Source organism: Anoplophora glabripennis, unplaced genomic scaffold, assembly GCF_000390285.2.
Source record: "Anoplophora glabripennis isolate ALB-LARVAE unplaced genomic scaffold, Agla_2.0 scaffold437, whole genome shotgun sequence".
NCBI lineage: Eukaryota > Metazoa > Arthropoda > Insecta > Coleoptera > Cerambycidae > Anoplophora > Anoplophora glabripennis.
This window is the reverse complement of record NW_019416527.1, coordinates 1-17,940: the sequence shown is the minus strand read 5'-3', so window position 1 is coordinate 17,940 and position 17,940 is coordinate 1. Positions and strand designations below refer to the sequence as shown.

General features: G+C 32.7%; 1 protein-coding gene across 2 annotated transcripts in view; it reads left to right on the top strand.

Moving 5' to 3' along the window:
- The window catches only part of LOC108911064 (fibroblast growth factor receptor 3), a 38,839-nt gene extending 21,722 nt beyond the window's left edge, over positions 1-17,117 (top strand). For both annotated transcript variants that reach the window (XM_018715896.2, XM_018715895.2), the window contains exons 3-16: positions 1,584-1,620; positions 1,704-1,781; positions 2,343-2,428; positions 6,997-7,123; positions 7,329-7,485; positions 11,625-11,803; positions 12,441-12,645; positions 12,700-12,748; positions 12,807-12,951; positions 13,128-13,350; positions 15,252-15,298; positions 15,737-15,893; positions 15,957-16,168; positions 16,469-17,117. In XM_018715896.2, coding sequence (XP_018571412.1) covers positions 1,584-1,620; positions 1,704-1,781; positions 2,343-2,428; positions 6,997-7,123; positions 7,329-7,485; positions 11,625-11,803; positions 12,441-12,645; positions 12,700-12,748; positions 12,807-12,951; positions 13,128-13,350; positions 15,252-15,298; positions 15,737-15,893; positions 15,957-16,168; positions 16,469-16,719 — 1,953 coding nt within the window. In that variant the 3' untranslated portion in view covers positions 16,720-17,117. The remainder of the gene's footprint in view (positions 1-1,583; positions 1,621-1,703; positions 1,782-2,342; positions 2,429-6,996; positions 7,124-7,328; positions 7,486-11,624; positions 11,804-12,440; positions 12,646-12,699; positions 12,749-12,806; positions 12,952-13,127; positions 13,351-15,251; positions 15,299-15,736; positions 15,894-15,956; positions 16,169-16,468) is intronic.
- The last annotated feature ends 823 nt before the right edge of the window (positions 17,118-17,940 follow it).

Genomic DNA, 17,940 nt, shown 5'->3' with positions numbered 1-17,940 from the left:
TCTAAAGAGTTCCACACTTCCACAGACCTAGATTGTTATGGGTCAATTTTTGACACCGAAAGTCTATTTATACGAATTTTAGTTTAATGTAGCTTGTATCTTGACTGATAAAATCAGAGCAGAGAAAAATCGTTTTTCGGGTTATTGGGGTTAGAATTATCATTTTCACATTTAAATTTACATTTTTGACTCCCTTGGACCCCCTGCAAGAAAAGCACACCGCCATTTTTGACACATTATTGTGTACGTTGTGCCCGTAAATTGTTCATTAAACATAAGGCGCAACCATAACGCATTATTACAATATCCCCTATCTATGCGACCGCCTCTATATGTACACCAGGAAAATTAGCGAAAATAAAAGAGAAACTCGAAAAAAGTTCTATCCGCTAGATTATTGTAAAATTGTCTAAAGGAACATAATACAAGACATCTCTCGTCTCGTGAGTCAAAAACTTTTATTAGCTAACTTTTCTATTTAAACAAATAAGTGAGGAAAACAGTTTTTTCACTTTGCAGGGAAAACCATCAATTTTAGTGAAAAGTGACCCTCAGACAGCTTATAGGAAGTAAAATTATCTACAAAATGAGACTAGTTAAATTAAAATCAGTTAATAAACAAAAAAGTTATTGCAAATAAACAAGAAAAGTGCCCATTTTTTCATTTGTTTATAACTATCGCATTTATTGTTAAAATTTTATAAAACCTATGACAAGTTGAAGGTTTTGTCATACTTTCAAAGTGTGCCAAAAGTGGGCGCTGTAGGTGCAATAGTTTTCGCACAATTCTATTTGTTTATAGCGGAGGCTCCAAAAGTTATGAACTTTAAGCCTCTGTACAGGCGTTAATTTTCAATCAAACATGATTCTGAAAGCGTCATTGTAATCTTAAAGATGCAATTAAGCGGCTTATTAAAAAATATCACCGTTTTTTTGACATTAACATTCTCAAATTGTGCATTAGAAAACCGTGCGTTTTTCGCTTATAAACAATTTGAATAACATTGTTGCTATTTATGCTATCTCACCGAAAATAGATGCAATGGATAGCTGGCAAAAAAATACAGTTTTAAAATAAAAAAGGTACCCTCTACGACCAACAGGAGCCAAGATAAGATTTTTTTTTTAAATCGTAGCGCAATTGTTTATAAATATTGACTTGAATTTTTCGCAAAATAAAGTTTACGAGTAAACTACGATTTCCCGTGAATTGCATTGAAAAATGTGGAAAATTAACGACTCACAAGCCCTTTAAAGAGAAGAATTTTACTCCCTATAAGTATAAGCTGTCTATGAGTCACTTTTCGCTAAAATTTATGGTTATCCCTGCAAAGTGAAAAAACTGCTTTCCTCACTTATTTGTTTAAATAGAAAAGTTAGCTAATAAAAGTTTTTGACTCACGAGACGAGAGATGTCTTGTATTATGTTCCTTTTGACAATTTTACAATAATCTAGCGGATAGGACTTTTTTCAAGTAAAAATTTAATTTGCTTGGTCTAATGACATTATCTCGAACGTTACACCGAGGCTATATAAAATTGTGTATCTCACGTACATGCGAAGTAATTAACGAATTTTTCAGGTACTTGCCAACTACACCGAGGTTAAACTAACATCAGGTAAATATTTACATTTCTAGTCTTGAATTGATGTATCTGTGGTAGTTTAAATGCCTATGATAACAAACGCGGTTTGAATTTAGATGGACCCCTGCACGTAAAGCCGTTCCTATTCGAGAACAGCAGCATCCACTTCAATATCACATTGGATAATAACTGCGGTAAGTATACTAACATCACTCGTATGAGACACGAGTTGAATCCTTCAACACGTCATATCTTTATTTTTGAAAACAGGAACGAATGGTTGCATAAGCAACCATAAGGCAACTTGCTTGAAAATTTATTATTACATTGTGACGTCATTTAGTGCGACCGATACACAACCTGCCCGTCTGCGACTATCTTATGCTGACGAGACGGAACTCAATCAAGTGAATTTGGTTGTCTCTAGACTCTTGTTACTTACTATGTATGCTCTTGCTGTCGAACCGTATCGTCTCTGTTATTCATCTTCCCCATCCTCTATCACACTAAATGACGTCACGAATTAGGACGGCGACAAACATTCGTTTTTTTTAGGCGCCAAATTTTAATAATTAATTATTTTTAACTAACAACCTCTAAGAGATTTCTAACATTTCACAACTTATTATTTATATAAGGTTCTACATTATTTCTAGACATTTAAAAAATATATACAAGTTGCCCTATGTCGAAAATTCTGTTCCATTTAAATAAAAATTTGGACACATCAATAAATGTTACAATCGTACTTTTAGGTAATTGTTCAACGAAGGAGATTTACGCTGAAATTTACAATATAGATGGAGAATGCATTTATTCAAGCTACGATAATATTACGGATGTGAGTATGATAATATTCTGTAGGTTTCTTTCTTGTAAGGTATTTTCAAAATTGTGATGGTTTTTTTAACAGGATACAAATAGGTAAATTTACAACAAATCACCTGTGTAGAAGTTGCAAAATAACGACGATACTGAATTAAAAATTTTATATTATATTCGGCGCATTTCTTCTACCGAAAATTTCACGTAATTTACGCACAGTCTCAGCTACACACTCTCCGTACTTGTAATGAATTTTCATCTCCACTCATTCATCTATCGTATAGCGCTCTATTTTGTCTAACTGCAACATGTTCTATAAATATGGTAAAAGCTTATTATATTATGGAAAAAATTATATTTAAATTTAAAAAAGCAAAAAATCATTCGAGAAAATAATAAACAGAAGTTTCAGACACAGCCACAAGAAAATATTGCCGCAAATGACTCACTTACCAAATGACACATACTGAATTTCTTACAATTTGCAATTAGCGCCTTCGCTAGCGGTATAATTATCTAAACTCTCGTTTATATTTGATCCAACCTCGTAGGAACATTTATATCGATTAAGGTTCTCATCTTCGTTATATTGCAATTTTTATTATAGGAGATAGATTTTTTATTTATTTATATTTATTTTATTTTTTATAATATTACAAAACGTTGCCTAATTTTAAGAACAAGCTTTATAGGGTCAAAGGCGCTCAGAGATGGACTTTGAGGGGGGAGGGGAGGGTCGTTTGTATGTCAAAAAAAAATTTAAAAAGAGGAAGAAGAAAAACATTTTTAAACAGAAAAATGTTTATATAAGATGTAACTGAAATACTTTTTGTCAGATTTTAATAACGAATTTTACATCATAAATTAACAAAAAAGTTAATAAACCCATGTGTTTCAAGATGTATTGTCAAATATTAAGGAAAAATTATTTTATTCCAAATTTCAAAAAACAATTAAAAAGTAGTCATGTAAATAATATTTCATTCATGGATAACGTGATTATCAGAATAATATTATTTTTCACATTTCATAAATAATAACTTCATGATAATTAATATTACGGCTCTTAGGTATTTATCAGGATAAATTTAATAATATTTTATGACATTATCTAAAAAACAATGCATATATGAACAACGTACAAGATCATAATCTGTGTTCAATTTGAAAAAGGCGCGTGAAACTGAAAAGTGCGAAGAGAAAATGACATGTCACTTTTGGAACTAAGGCCTTATATAAGATGTTCTGAAAAAATACCGTAAATTCAGGTGCTAATAGAACAATCGTAAATAAGATTTTTTCCTACATATTGTCTCTTTGTGAGCTTCAAGGCAGTAGATGGTTTTTTAAAATAACGTATTTTTGGCCCTATCATTTTCGAAAAGAACAATATATTGCATTGATATTTAGTGCAACAAAGTTTTTGACGATGGTGAAAATACGTCAGTGTTGTTAGTTTTCACAGCGTCATTTTAGAATATAACGTTTTTGAGGTTAGGTTTCCTGCATTACTACAATAGACGCTTTTAGTGTGACGTCACATACTTAGGCAACCCGCAACAAATTGTCGTAGTTGAAATTGCACAGATCGAATCTAATGGTGGTCAATGAATCTAATCCTTGTTTACTATTTACATAGATACTATAGAAATGAACAACTTCAAATTAACTTATTTTTAAAAGGATTTTGAAGTATTTAAGAAGAGCCAATACGTGTTTCGTAAAATAGATACACTTTTGTGCTTAAATATTTTTTAAATATTTCTAATATTACCAGAATATCGGGATATTTAACGTCATGACAAAGAAGACATTTTTTTGGCACTTATGTCGAAAGTACATAAGGTCGAAAATACTGAGAAAGTCTTATGTGACGTCACTACTAAAAAGGTCTATTGAGATTGTAACATACTACAATAGACTACTATTAGAGCAGTGGCGGTTTTACCATAAGAGCTGCGGAGCTGCAGAACACATAAAATTTTATGTATTTAATCATATTAAATATCAACAAAATATTTAAAGAATCCAAATGTATTTATTGCGACGCGAGCTACGCTCCTTAATATATGCAACCTCATATACAAAATGTGTGGACAGCGAACAATTACATGCGTCCTTTGTTTTTATTGGTTAATCAGGCACGTGCAGTAAATGCAGTAGTATTTCGTACGTGGTATATGGTGGTTTATTTCTGCGAGCGGCACGTGTGAATATTTTCGTTTAGGCGTCTACGGATATTATAGTTATTAAAATGAATAGCGTTTCGTTTAAAAAAAAACTTTATTTGGTTCTCTGCCTTATGAGGATATACTAAAAATAAAAGATGTAAAAGTTATAAAAAAACAATAATGTATACACAAAAACAGAGTGGGTGTGCGGGTGTGATTTAAAAAATTTACTTTTTTGTTTTCCGTGCTTACTTTTCGGTGGGGATAAAGCATGGACAATATACAGTGTGAGAGATTTAAGTCATTAAGTCTAGGTAAAATAAACATAAGAAGTCAGTTAGATTCTGCATATTGGGATAATATACGGAAACACAATGAACAGGTAATGAAAAATCGTTATGTATTATCTAAAATCATAGATTGCATAAAATTTTGCCGTGCTTTCGAATTAGCACTTCGCGGACACGACGAGACAGAAAATTCGGACAACTCTGATGTGTTTCGTGGACTCATAAATTTTAGTGCAGATCTTGACGACATATTAAAAGAACATCTAGCCACATGGGTATGACCGGGATTTTCTGTGATTGTACCGGGAATTAGATGTATGGTCCCGAATTTCGGATTTGCACGTATAACTCCCGGAATATAATATAATGTACATATATATAAAAAAAGATAAAGAAAAAATCATAACACGGCGAGGAAAATTAAAATTCGTTGAATCGCTGGTAAATTTCACAAACGATTTTTTTGTTTATAAACAATATTCAATAATTTAATAAAATATATTTAGTTTATTCCAATTTATTTATACCATCAGTAGGTAATTCGTAAATAGATATTTCAAAAAGGTATCAATTTCAAAAATCATCCTTGTGAAAATCTGTATTTTTTTATAAATTCATTGTTCCTTGAAATTCAGAAGTGCCAGGAAAACGCGTGACCTTGAAAATTTTAAAATTTTTCGCCTGCGGCGCCGTTTAGAGACTCCGGGCACTTAATATCCCGGAATTCAATTCAACAAATGTAACAACCCTAAGCAGAACACATTCAATCAATGTTCACGCGCCGCCACTGTATTAGAGGGATCTGTACAGTGGCGGCTCTTGAATTCCATATCAGGGAGGGCGGAAAAATTTAGGAACAAAGTATTGAAAAAAAGTCAATTATAATTGGGTAGTTTTATTTTAAGTACTATTGAAATGTAGGAAAAATGTGCTCAACATTATTTTTCATAGTGAAAGTCCATTCTTCTGCTTTCAATTACTTTTTCATTAGTTTGTTAATTTGTTGCACCACTGATTTTAAATAGATGGCAATGCGAGTGCTGTTAGTCTGACTTTGCAATCTAATTTAAACTTTTCCAACCATTTAAAAAGCACACAAAAGACAATATGTAAGTAACAAAATTTTACACCACACGTAAACAAATTACGTTTAATAAGAAAAAAGGTGTGAAATAGCTATTATTTAGTTAGAGGCGAATTAAACAAAGCCCAAACTGCACTGCGCTACTCCCACTCCGTCATTCACTGCTGCGTGTCGGTAACCATGACCACCACTGTAAACACTTTACAGATTTAGGGGTGAGCTACGAGGAGCCCACGTATTCAGTGTTTATCAAATAAATTTTGCAAGTCGAGTTAAATTGACTGTACATTAGAAACTTAACATTTCCTTTTTAATTATCCAGATAACATTGAATTAATTTTTTTTTTCTATGAAAATTTCTAGGGGGGGCGGCGCCCTAGAGCCCTAGAGGATGTTTCCCCCTCGGCTTCCCCCTAAATAATCTTAAATATGAAAAGAAATTATTCCTCAGGCTCTAAGAAGAAAACTGCATCTAAATTCTAAAATGACCAATTTCTGACGTGTAGGACGTTGAAAATTTGAATTTATTTCTTATTTCAAATTTGTGTCACATATATTCTCTTAAGGGTTTTTATAATTTTGAAAAAAATTGGACGTCACTGATTTCTGCAATATACCTATTAATAATGTATTTGTATCAAATGGAGGTTTACATTGTAATGCAGGAACCCTAAACTCAAAAAAGTTATATTCTAAAAACAAGTCGATAAATTCACGGTCTGTAAGAAAAAAAACACATTTTTTTGATGTTCTTCTAACCCTTGAATTTATGTTCGTGGAAAATTTAACTTATTTTTATATTTAACACTCTGCCATTAAAATTTGGCACAGCATTTCTTTACACCTTGTATGAAAATCAAATCGAAAAAGAAATTATACCAAGACCTAGTCAAATCTTTACCAGTCAAACAACCATAAAAACTGCCGCTGGGTTTGCTCCCCGAAAACGTACCTACCAATTCGAGTAAAAATTATTCAAAGCCGGTTGTTTTATTCTCTAGCAATGCTTTTGATCAATATGAATTACATTTTATTTCAGTACAACAGTATAATAATTCCAAGTTTAAACAACAGCGACCTGTTTGAAAATATATTGCCAGGTTCCATTTACATGATAAATATAGAATTTGAAGACAGCCCTGCGATTAAGAATTACACAGTGCCTGGTAAGTTATTACTTAAATTAAAGTAATAGCTTTGTTCCTAGAGCAATTCAAAACAAGTTTCCTACACTCAGGAGCATGCGCATTTCGATATAATGTTTAAATGTTCAAAATTAATTTTTCGAATCAAATGCGATTGCTTCACGTTGTTGGAAACTGTTTCTAATGCAGTAGGAATAAAGATAGTAACTTGTACCATGATTTTTAGAGTGTGTAGGGAATTATTGTGTATGCGTGACGCAATGGACAAATTTGATAAAACTGATTGACGTGGAATTTATCGGGGACCATGATTATAGAGTGCATTATTCCTCTCAGAATACAAGTTTGAAAAAAGGAAATTATCACATCACGAATGCTTTTTAGTGAGTAGAAAAGAATATAAAATAGTTACACGGGAAAAGATACGCTGCGGACCAAGGGCCAATATTTTGGTAGGTTAGTTGGCACCAGTCTCAGAAATTTAAGTCTGTACTGTTAAGACTTGTAATCAAGCTATTAAATTGTGAATGAACATATGAAATGTACAGAAAATTATTTAGTCTAATCGCCTACTTATGTAAAAATATTGGCCCTTATTCGGTCAGGAAAACCTACGCCTTAAAGAAGTAGCCGCGTCTAAATTTCTCGAATAGGTGCATACCTATAACATATAACCACATATATTATTAAGCTGTGATATAACTACCTACATATTACTTTGATCCTACCTTATCGTTGTTGTTATCTATGCCCTATCTCGTTCGGGACCTACCTGGAAATACAGGAAAATGAAAAGAAAACAATAAAATATTTTTTTTAATTACCTACCTTTTTCTCCTCTCCCTTTTGCTGTTTCATTAACACAACATTGTTCATTGCGTGGTAACCACATTTAACCACAATTTAGTAATTCACAAGAGTTTTATTTTCACTTATTTCTGAATTAATTATACTTACTTTTTTAAATGGTTTTACAAACGTCTTTAAACGTACCGACACCTGACCGATTGCTCTGCTTGCAGCTTTTAGTAGCACCAGCAACTTTTTTGTCAACTGTTTTTGAGTAGGTCTTGAACAACTGCTGTTTAATTGCACCAATGAAAATATCTGTCGAAAAACAACGAACTACTTTATCGGTACGGTAGCGATGTTGGTTACCTATTCCAATTTCCATATTTCAGAAGTAGTTTTAAGTAATTTGAATGTAAAAGCGAAGGTTTGTCCATGCATATTGTTCTCCTTAAAAAATCGTCGGTGTTTGTAGTAGTTCGTGGTAATGTTTACGTTAAGTGCTTATTCTGTGAATATAAACCGATGTATAAAAAATAGGTAAATCTCGATTTTGTGCAAGTTAATGTTAATGTTAATGATTAGTGATAGTGAGGCATTTCGTATTTTTGTGATGTGAATAATAGACAAATCATCAACTGTAGGCACAGCGTCTGAACCTGACAATCAGTGGCTCGGCATCTCACAAAGGTGAGCAGATAGTAAATAAGTAGGTACCTACCTACTATTGGTTATTTATTAGTACTTAGCTTACAGACAGATTTATATTAAAAAGCCATTTTGATCAATAAACATTTTTATTAGCTTTAATAAACTAAAGATATCAAGATAGGTACTTAAACGGTTTAAAACAACAATAACAATGAGTAAATTTGAAAAACATTACCTTCTTACCTACATAACTACTATCTACTAAATCCTTTTTAAAATTGAAGTTAGATGCAGAAACAACTTCTTTGGTATTATACCTACCATTTCTCATTCAATTTTATCCCATATTTTTTGCACTTTTTACTTTTTACTTGGCAATATTTTAAGTTAAAGGAATTATGACAACATAACCTCAAACCTGTTTTCATCCAATTTGTTAGCACCAGCTGTTTATTATACTTTTTATATTGCCTAACATAAAAAATTTGCTTTTCCAATACTTCTTTTTGACGTTACGTACCTAGCTAATTGAAATATGTATTATACAGGGTGGTCCGAATTTTATGCAGGAAACTTCGAGGACAGATAGATCTCTTTAAAATAATAGGAGTTTGCCTTATAAACATAGGTCTGGAACTTTTGTTTATATCTCAGGAATCTATTAACCGATCTCAATAAAATTTGGTACAAATAATGTACGATAGTAGGCCTTGCATTCCCTAAAAAATGAGCTCTAAAGGTTTAGCCAGTGGTGTACAACTGAACAGGGGTCACCCCCTTTTTATAAAAAAAACCTACGCCACTGTATTTTTTACAAGTTATTGTAACGGATTTATATTCTAATGCACTAAATACGTAAAAAAGGTGACTTGAATTTTTTCCTTAAGGTTCACCATTTTCAAGTTATTCACACAAATACAATCCCCTTGTGGCAGACACTTCAAATCATAATATTACAAAAATATTTATGTTTATGCTTAAAAGTAAGTGCAATTTGTAAGCACATCAACAAAATTCTTTCCACATCACTTGTGAGGTAGTGTTCCTGGTGTGTTTTAGTTTTCCCTGGAGGCATTATCTTTACAAATAAGAACAATTTAAATCAAAATAATAATAAAAATACATTTACCAAGCAACAACAACTAAACAAGAAACAAAATTAACGTTACGTATTTACAGCAATTGTTTAAAATGCGAACCACCCACATCGATACATTTCTGACATCTTCTATTAATGGAACTAATTGAAGCTAATATCATGTGGTGGTTTTCTTTTAATTCATTACACCCGTCTTCTATTCGCTGCAGTAGTTGTGGTCTAGTATCTATTGGAGTAGAGTAAACTTTTCAGGTAGGTCACCCCAAACATAGAAGTCCAGGGAGTTTAGATCTGGCGATCTGGCTGGCCAAGACACTGGACCCTCTGCACCATTATGGTTGACATTGGCATTTGGTCTTCTACCTATCCATCATCTCATATAATTTTCATTAAGCCATTCTTGTATTATTCTCCTAAAATGCGCAGGAGCACCATCCATTTGTATCCAGCTATTTTGTCGTATATTTAATGGAACATCCTCTAATAATTCAAATAGATGGTTTTCTAGAAAGTTTAGAAATGCTGGGAATTTAGATGGGGTGACAAGAAATAAAGTCCGAATTATTCCGAGCCAGAAAATTCGTTGAAAAGATCTTATCCGAATTTCACGAGGATTTTCTTGTGACCAAATATTGTGAAAATTCACTACCCCTCGCCTTGTGAACGTAGCCTCATCGGTCCAAAGTATTTCTAGTAAGAATTCAAACAACCACTGATAAAAATTCAGGCGTCTCTCTGCATCTCCCGGAAGTAAATTTTGCACAGGTTGTAAATGGTACGGATTTCTGCCATCCTTACGTAGAACTTTTCAAATTTTCAATTTACTCACCCCAAGTTGCCGAGACGTTCTTCGTGTACTTAGCCGAGGATCGTCGTCAAATGCTTTTAAAATTTCATTTCTGTGCCTTTCATTCCTTTGTCGTGATTTTCCAAATATTGTTTTAATCCAAAAAGATGAAAGCGACGAGTGTAAAGAATTTTGTTGATGTGCTTACAAATTGCACTTACTTTTAAGCATAAACATAAATATTCTTGTAATATTATGGTTAGAAGTATCCGCCACAAGGAGATTGTATTCGTATGAATAACTTGAGAACGGTGAACTTTAGGGAAAAAATTCACGTTACCTTTTTTACGTATTTTGTACATTAGAATATAAATCCGTTACAATAGCTTGTAAGAAATACAGTGGCGCAAGTTTTTTTTTATAAAAAAGGGGTGACCCTGTCCAGTTGTACACCACTGGTTTAACCTTTAGAGCTCGTATTTTAGGGAATACAAGGCCTACTATCATACATTATCTGCACTAAATTTGATTGAAATCGGTCGATGGATTCCGGAGATATAAACAAAAAATATTTTTTTTAACAACTTCAACACCCTGTATCTCTAAAACGAGGCCGTTCCAGACCTATGTTTATAAGACAAACACCTATTATTTTAAAAAGATCTATCTGCCCTCGAAGTTTCCTGCATAAAATTCGGACCACCCTGTATAATATGTATGTACCGTGTGACCATAAGGACATTCTATTTTTTTTTTGGAATATATAGATAAACTTTATAAATATAAAATCGGGTGTCCCAAAAATTTTTTAGACAGTTGTTTTGGTTCTTAATAGGCCAACACTGTATGTATATGATACCGATACCCACTCTAAAACTTTCGCGTTTTCTTTACATTTTGCCCCATTTTTTTCTGGTAAGTCCTAAAACTAAGCGGCATGAGTTGAAAAAGCGCAAGGTAGGAATAGCAATTAAATTACTCATATATGTAGAGGTTTTAATACAAGATTTTTTTTTAATTAATGTGAATACCCTGTTTTTTAATAACGATTTTACTTGGTACTTTGATATTTAGACCATATCGGAATAATCGGCTACTTCTTGGCTTGGGTATAGTTAAACAAACTATAAGAAAAACAACAAAAAAACTCTTTTTACTAGATTGTTAACGGTTTCTGTAGAAACATTTTATTTTAGTATAAGGCAGGACAACAATGATCGCTTTGACGTACCTAAACTTAAATATATAAAAAGCGCATTTGAAATTCCAATGGAATATTTAAGACATGGGGATGTCTATAAACTAGTCATAGAATATACGGACGATAATAACATTAATCCAATCTGCAAATATAAGTCCGATCTTAAGTTTGTCGGTAAGTTTAAGTGTAGGTATACCACATATTGCAGAATCAAAGAAAAAAATAGAAAGTTATTCGGAATTAATCAGAAAAATTGAGTTGCTAAAAAAATGAAATTTAATTTTGAGGTAAATTATCATCAGGTATATCTAGGTCTAACTTGTAGCTTCCAGTATAAAAATATTCTTGAAATATTGTGTTACCCTGGGGGACATCTAGATGCATATGTATGTACAGAGTGTACCAAGTTTGATGGGACTCGCGGGCAAGTTTTACTGAAGCTCAAAAATGGATGGACTTTTTGTTTTATGTCAGTGTTTCTAATAAAAAAGTACCTGCATTTTCGCTGTTCTTCGATCCTGTACTTTAGTAACACAGATCCAGTTGTTAGTCAAAATTGACATTTTTCCGAGGTAACGCTTTGTATATTTGTAACATCAGTTTTTTTCTATTTCGAGTAGTTTTCGGGATAACTCCCATCCAATTTGGTTTACCCGGTTATTGTTTTTTACGGAAACAAAAAGAGCACACTGATATTTTCACTTTATATATTTCTTGAAGTTTCTTTGATTCTGGCTCATAGTACCATCTTGAGATAGTAATGATGGTATAAATAACATTATGGGGACAAACCTCTTTATAATCTTTTTAGCACAACTCCCATCCAAACACGACAATTTCCTGAACTTCAAAAGAATAAGCATCTTTGTATTGTTCTGCCTTGCGTTAATATTGCTGTGTATTGTTGTGAAGTGGTCACTATTTTCATCTAAGGCCTTAGAAAGTATTAAAAAAGTTTTATTTTCGGACTACAGAAGATCTCCGATTATCCAGAATTTAAAAAAGTCTTCATTTAGGTAAGTAAGATTTACTGTAATACTTTAACAAATTTGACGAATAATTTTCTTTAGTTTGCCTAATCAAGAAATAAACACTTTGTATACGCCTTTGGAAGTATTAGTACGTATTTCACGTGTACTTTTTTTTTTCTGTGTTTAAAATAAGTAATACATTTTAGGAAGATCCTTATGAATTTCCTCGACAGAACATTGAAATAAAAAAAGTCTTAGGTGTGGGAGCCTTTGGAGAAGTGTATTATGCCAAAGCTTACAATCTAAATGGTATATCAGGGTTCACGATGGTTGCCGTGAAACTGCTAAGAGGTTAAGTAATAATTTTTAAATTGTTTTTTACAAGAAGTGATTAATAATACTTTTTCAATGAAAGCCATTTTTGATCAAACTTGGCCTTGAAACAAATGCGACAATGCAGCTGTAATAAGCTGAATCATGACACCTGTGCTAAAAATCCGACATTGACTTAAGATTTTTTTATTCAGAAGGTGCTCCTAAAGAAGAACAGACGGATTTCTTGGCGGAAATAAAAATGTTCAAAAACATTGGCGTTCACAAGAACGTCGTTAAGTTTCTGGGCTGTGTGACAAAAAGTCAGCCGTATATGACTATAATGGAACTGGTAGCAAACGGCGCTTTGAAAGAGTATCTTTTAAAATTGAGAGAAATATGGATCAAAAACAAAGACAGAAGGCTTTTCTTTCCAGAGTAAGGGTTCCTAATTTTACGGATTCGAATCAATTGATATTTTAATAATCAGAGTAACTACAATGGTAAAAAATTCTAACGGCATACTCAAATTCCTCTTGGGATATAATGGTCCAATCAAATTGTCGAAAATACCTTATTTTTTGCTTTACAGTAATTGAAAATATGTAAAAATTAGGAAAAATTCCCTAGAATTCAGTGAACCACTTTACTCCATCTGAATTTTTGGGCTTAATTTTGAAAATGGCGTCCAAAGTTCGCAAAAAGATTTTTTTATTTATAAAAAAAATTGAACATTTTAGAAAAAAAATGTTTCAAACAAAAGTTGTAGGAATTTTTAATACGGATGGAATAAGTCCAAATAGGGTTGCCAGATCTCCGGGTTTTGATGGTACATCTTCGGGTTCCGGATTAACATGTCATTTCTCCGGGTTTTCTGGAAAAATCGTGATTTCTTCGAACACATTTCTCACATTTTCTGATTCCTTTTTCTTTTGTTAGACATCGATTTCCTCGGGACCACTTTTTTTAGGCATCAATTATGTAAACAGGTCATATCTCCGGGTCTGTCACGAAATAGATCTGGTAACCCTAAGCCCAAACCGGGTATGACCAAAATTAATTAGTTATTGCAAAAAAACCGCTAAAAATCACAATTTTTACAAATAGCTGTATCTCTTTCAAAAATAAATATTTTTTTTATGAAGCTTGGTGAAGGGGTAGCTCTTGGTGAGCAAACTAAAATGATTTTTTCAAAATTGAAAAATATTTTATAGTTTTTGCAAAAATCGAGTTTTTCGAAAAAAAAGTGTTTTTATAAAATCACCATAATTCATAGGCCGCCACATCTTTAGGAACGGGGTTGGGCTTAAAATTTTCTTTAATAATTACACTATCATGTGCAAATATTGCGCGAGCCTCAAATCGATTTCAAATATCGCAAAAAAACTATCGAAAAATCGGTTTTCTTTTCGGTGCCATAAAACGTTGATTAACTTTTTGATTTCAATTCGTATCAAAATGTCGATACTGCCATTTGAAAGATGACATTTTTTCATGACTTTTAAAAAAGTCTGTCCTACGACCAAAATTGTTTTTTTCAAAAAATCGCCACAACCTCATTTATTAATATTAAGAGCTGAAATTTACACATGTTATAGTTGAATACTTGTATTTCTATATAAGAAATAGTCCACAACGATTGGTCCCATTTTCTTTCATTAAACTTTATTTTTATGGGCCCCGTATTGCTTGCTCGACTCGACACGTTGATGCGCGCAGTGGGGGGAGAAGACTATAGGACATACTACTATTGTAATGTATGTCGATCCTACATAACGAACTACGTGTATTTTTTCTTTTCATGTACATTTACATTTATAAAGCTTTTTTATCAGTTATGAATTTGTATATAATGGTACGTATTTTATTGATATAATAAAATAGTAAAAGTAATGTCGGTTAGTTGAAAGTAGAAAAAGTCTTGATTTATTAAACACGTAGATGCGAAAGCGTTGATTGCAAAACTAATGCGTGTAGCTGCCGAAAACATGTATTAAAATGTTCTAATTTATGTTTGAAGTGCAAAGATTACAATAATTGTTGTAATATCGAAGAAAAAACCATAGTTATTGAAGATATTGAGGAAGATATGGACGAGCATGTTTATCAGAAAATGACAATCGAATCAGACGAAGAAAACTTCATTGAATTCGACGGAATTTTTCCTAATTTTTACATATTTTCAATTATTGAACTATTTTTTGCCACCTGAAAAAGTAATTTGATTGGACTATAAATAGAATCTAGTATGTAGTGTTATTGAGATTATGAGATTATATCTGTAGCATCGTTTATTACCAAAATATTTTATAAATTTGTTTTTCTTCTGTATTTTCCAGTGACATGGACGAAAAACTGTTAAAAATGTCCGACCCAAAAGAATCAGGTGAGGTATTGGTGGATTGTTTTTTTTCTTGAGAAATTCTAATTTTAAAATATTTGATATCTACAAGTACCTAAATAATAAGATTGGGTGTAATTATAATAATCCATCTAAAAATATAAAAATGTGAGAGTTGAATGACGTTTGACTGTGCTGGATTCAGTTTTAGGTAGAGGCGTGCGTACTGTTTTTAGAAAAAGTTCAAAATAATCGGTAGGTATAATACATCATATGTATTGTATCATTTGATAACACTAACATACGTCTTAACTAAATGGAATTAGATGTGATAACATTGTTCTCCTACCCTTTGTTAGGTCGTTCAACTCTCAAACATTTTTAGATTGTCATTACTTCGATACCGATTTTTTCAAGATTACAAACTCACTAATACAGAATTAATGTGCTATGGATGTAGAACTAACAGATTGGTGTTTTTAGATTATATAATGAGGTTTGATGCTGACGTGCAAACTCCTCTTTTGTCAGATATCGGCAGCCGGCCCGAACCAGTGCTGGACCACAGGGAATTAGAGAATTTTGCTCTCCAGATCGCCACCGGGATGGCCTACTTGGAAAAAATTCCCGTAGTTCATAGGTAAGGCAAGAAATATGTCGGGAATAACTGGAAGGTGAAAATGTTATTCAATTTCATTTGTAGGGATTTGGCGGCGAGAAATATTTTGATCACGAAAGAGAAAATATTGAAAATATCGGATTTTGGGATGTCTAGGTGTGGTCCGTACGTCAATCGACATTTCAAGAAAGTGCCCTTGAGATGGATGGCCATTGAAGCCATTGAACAGTTCAAGACTGATAGTAAAAGTGACGTGTGGTCATTTGGGGTGCTCTTGTGGGAAATCGGCACGTTAGGTAAAGGATAAATGATATTTATTCATTTATTGCAAAGATTTGACTTGCTCTAGATTCCTTCATTTGTTTTCCTAGGCTTTACTTATGAAAAAATAGACTCAAACTGAAATAGTCAGCTGAAAACATACTAAATAGTTTGTAATGTTCTGTACTGAGTAGATCCTTTGTAACATTTTCTACTGATTTCACATCCATAGTACGATTTAAATGCGCAATTATCATTAGACAGTTGTTGTTTGTGATACGGAAGACGCTAAATGTTTAATTTTCACGTTTACGTATTAATTGTGTATATTTTAGGGGCATTTCCTTATGAGAATATACCAAACGACTTAATCCTGCAAGCGTTAAAATCGGGGGCTCGTCTTTCCAGACCGGAAATCTGCACCGACGACCTCTACACTTTGATGCGGAGGTGTTGGATTGAGAACCCTAAAGACAGGCCGACCTTCGCAGACATCGTCGAGGACTTTAACGCCAAAAAACACGTCTATGTGGACTTTAACCGGGTGAATCCTAACTATGTATTCCCACCTACGGATCCGAAATAGTGGTTTTGAGATAGTTCTGGAGATAAAATCTAAAAGGCGAAATGACTGCCAAACCAAGCGATCGAAGGTTAGAGCTGACCCAAAGAATTCTACTCTAAACCACTATGTCAACTACATTCTTTGAGATCTTGAAGAGTTTGTTATAATTAACTGAAGAATTGTGATCTATGTAAAGCTAAACTTATTAACAACAGTATTTATTTTAAAGTTCAAAAAGGTGTATATTTGATTGAATATTAAAGCCGAATCAGTTGTAAGTGTTGTGAGAAAATGGTACAAAATCATAGGATATTAGAAACTAAGGTACCTAATTATTAGTTGTAGGTATATATTAACGTTAATTTATAATGTGAATCTTAACTACTATCCAGATAAACGACAATAAAGCATTTTTTTTATTCTTCGTATTTCATTAATAAACAATTTAGGTTTAGCTACTTACAAAAGAAACTTAAGAGTGTTAACAAATTCAAGTACTTAAGTAAGACCGAGAGTAAGAATAACATTAATTAGGTATGTGTGTTTTTATAATTATTTGTACATAATAGTACAACAAAATCATTTTCAAACGATAGGCATGCCTTTTTATTATTATTACAAGGTTTTATTTAACTTGCCTTGTTAGTATGGGTAAAATCTGGCCACTGAATTTTAAAGCAGTTATCCCCAACCGATTTAGCTGAAATTTTGCATACCCTTTTAGTTTGGATGACAATGCATGGTTATCTAAGTGACGTCATTTTAAATCCAATATGGCGGATCCCCATGATATGGGTATCAAATGAATGGGTTTGCTGAGAAGAATACGAAAATAAAATGACGTCACTAAAAGCTTGTTTAAAAAAAAAATTATTCATGAACTTTTTAATACACCTGCCTGTTCAATTACTCCCTTTGGAGCGCAAGATATGGACACAAATATATTTGATATGCAACTTCATTTCCGCCATCTTGAGTGTCCAGACGCCATCTGTTGTTCTTAAATTTTACTAATAGACCTTGCCGTGTTATTTTTTCTTTTGATTATCAAAATAGGTATTGGGGTTGTTTTATTCTTTATTTATTTTACATTTATTTTCAATCACAAGAAAATCACACATAACGGCAGCTTTTCGTCGTGAGAGCGGGTCGTAGGTTAGGAAGCAGCTAGCTAAAATTGTGTATACTGTATGGTGTTAAATTAGGGCGCCACGTAACTTATGAGTGTAAGTTATCTAGCTG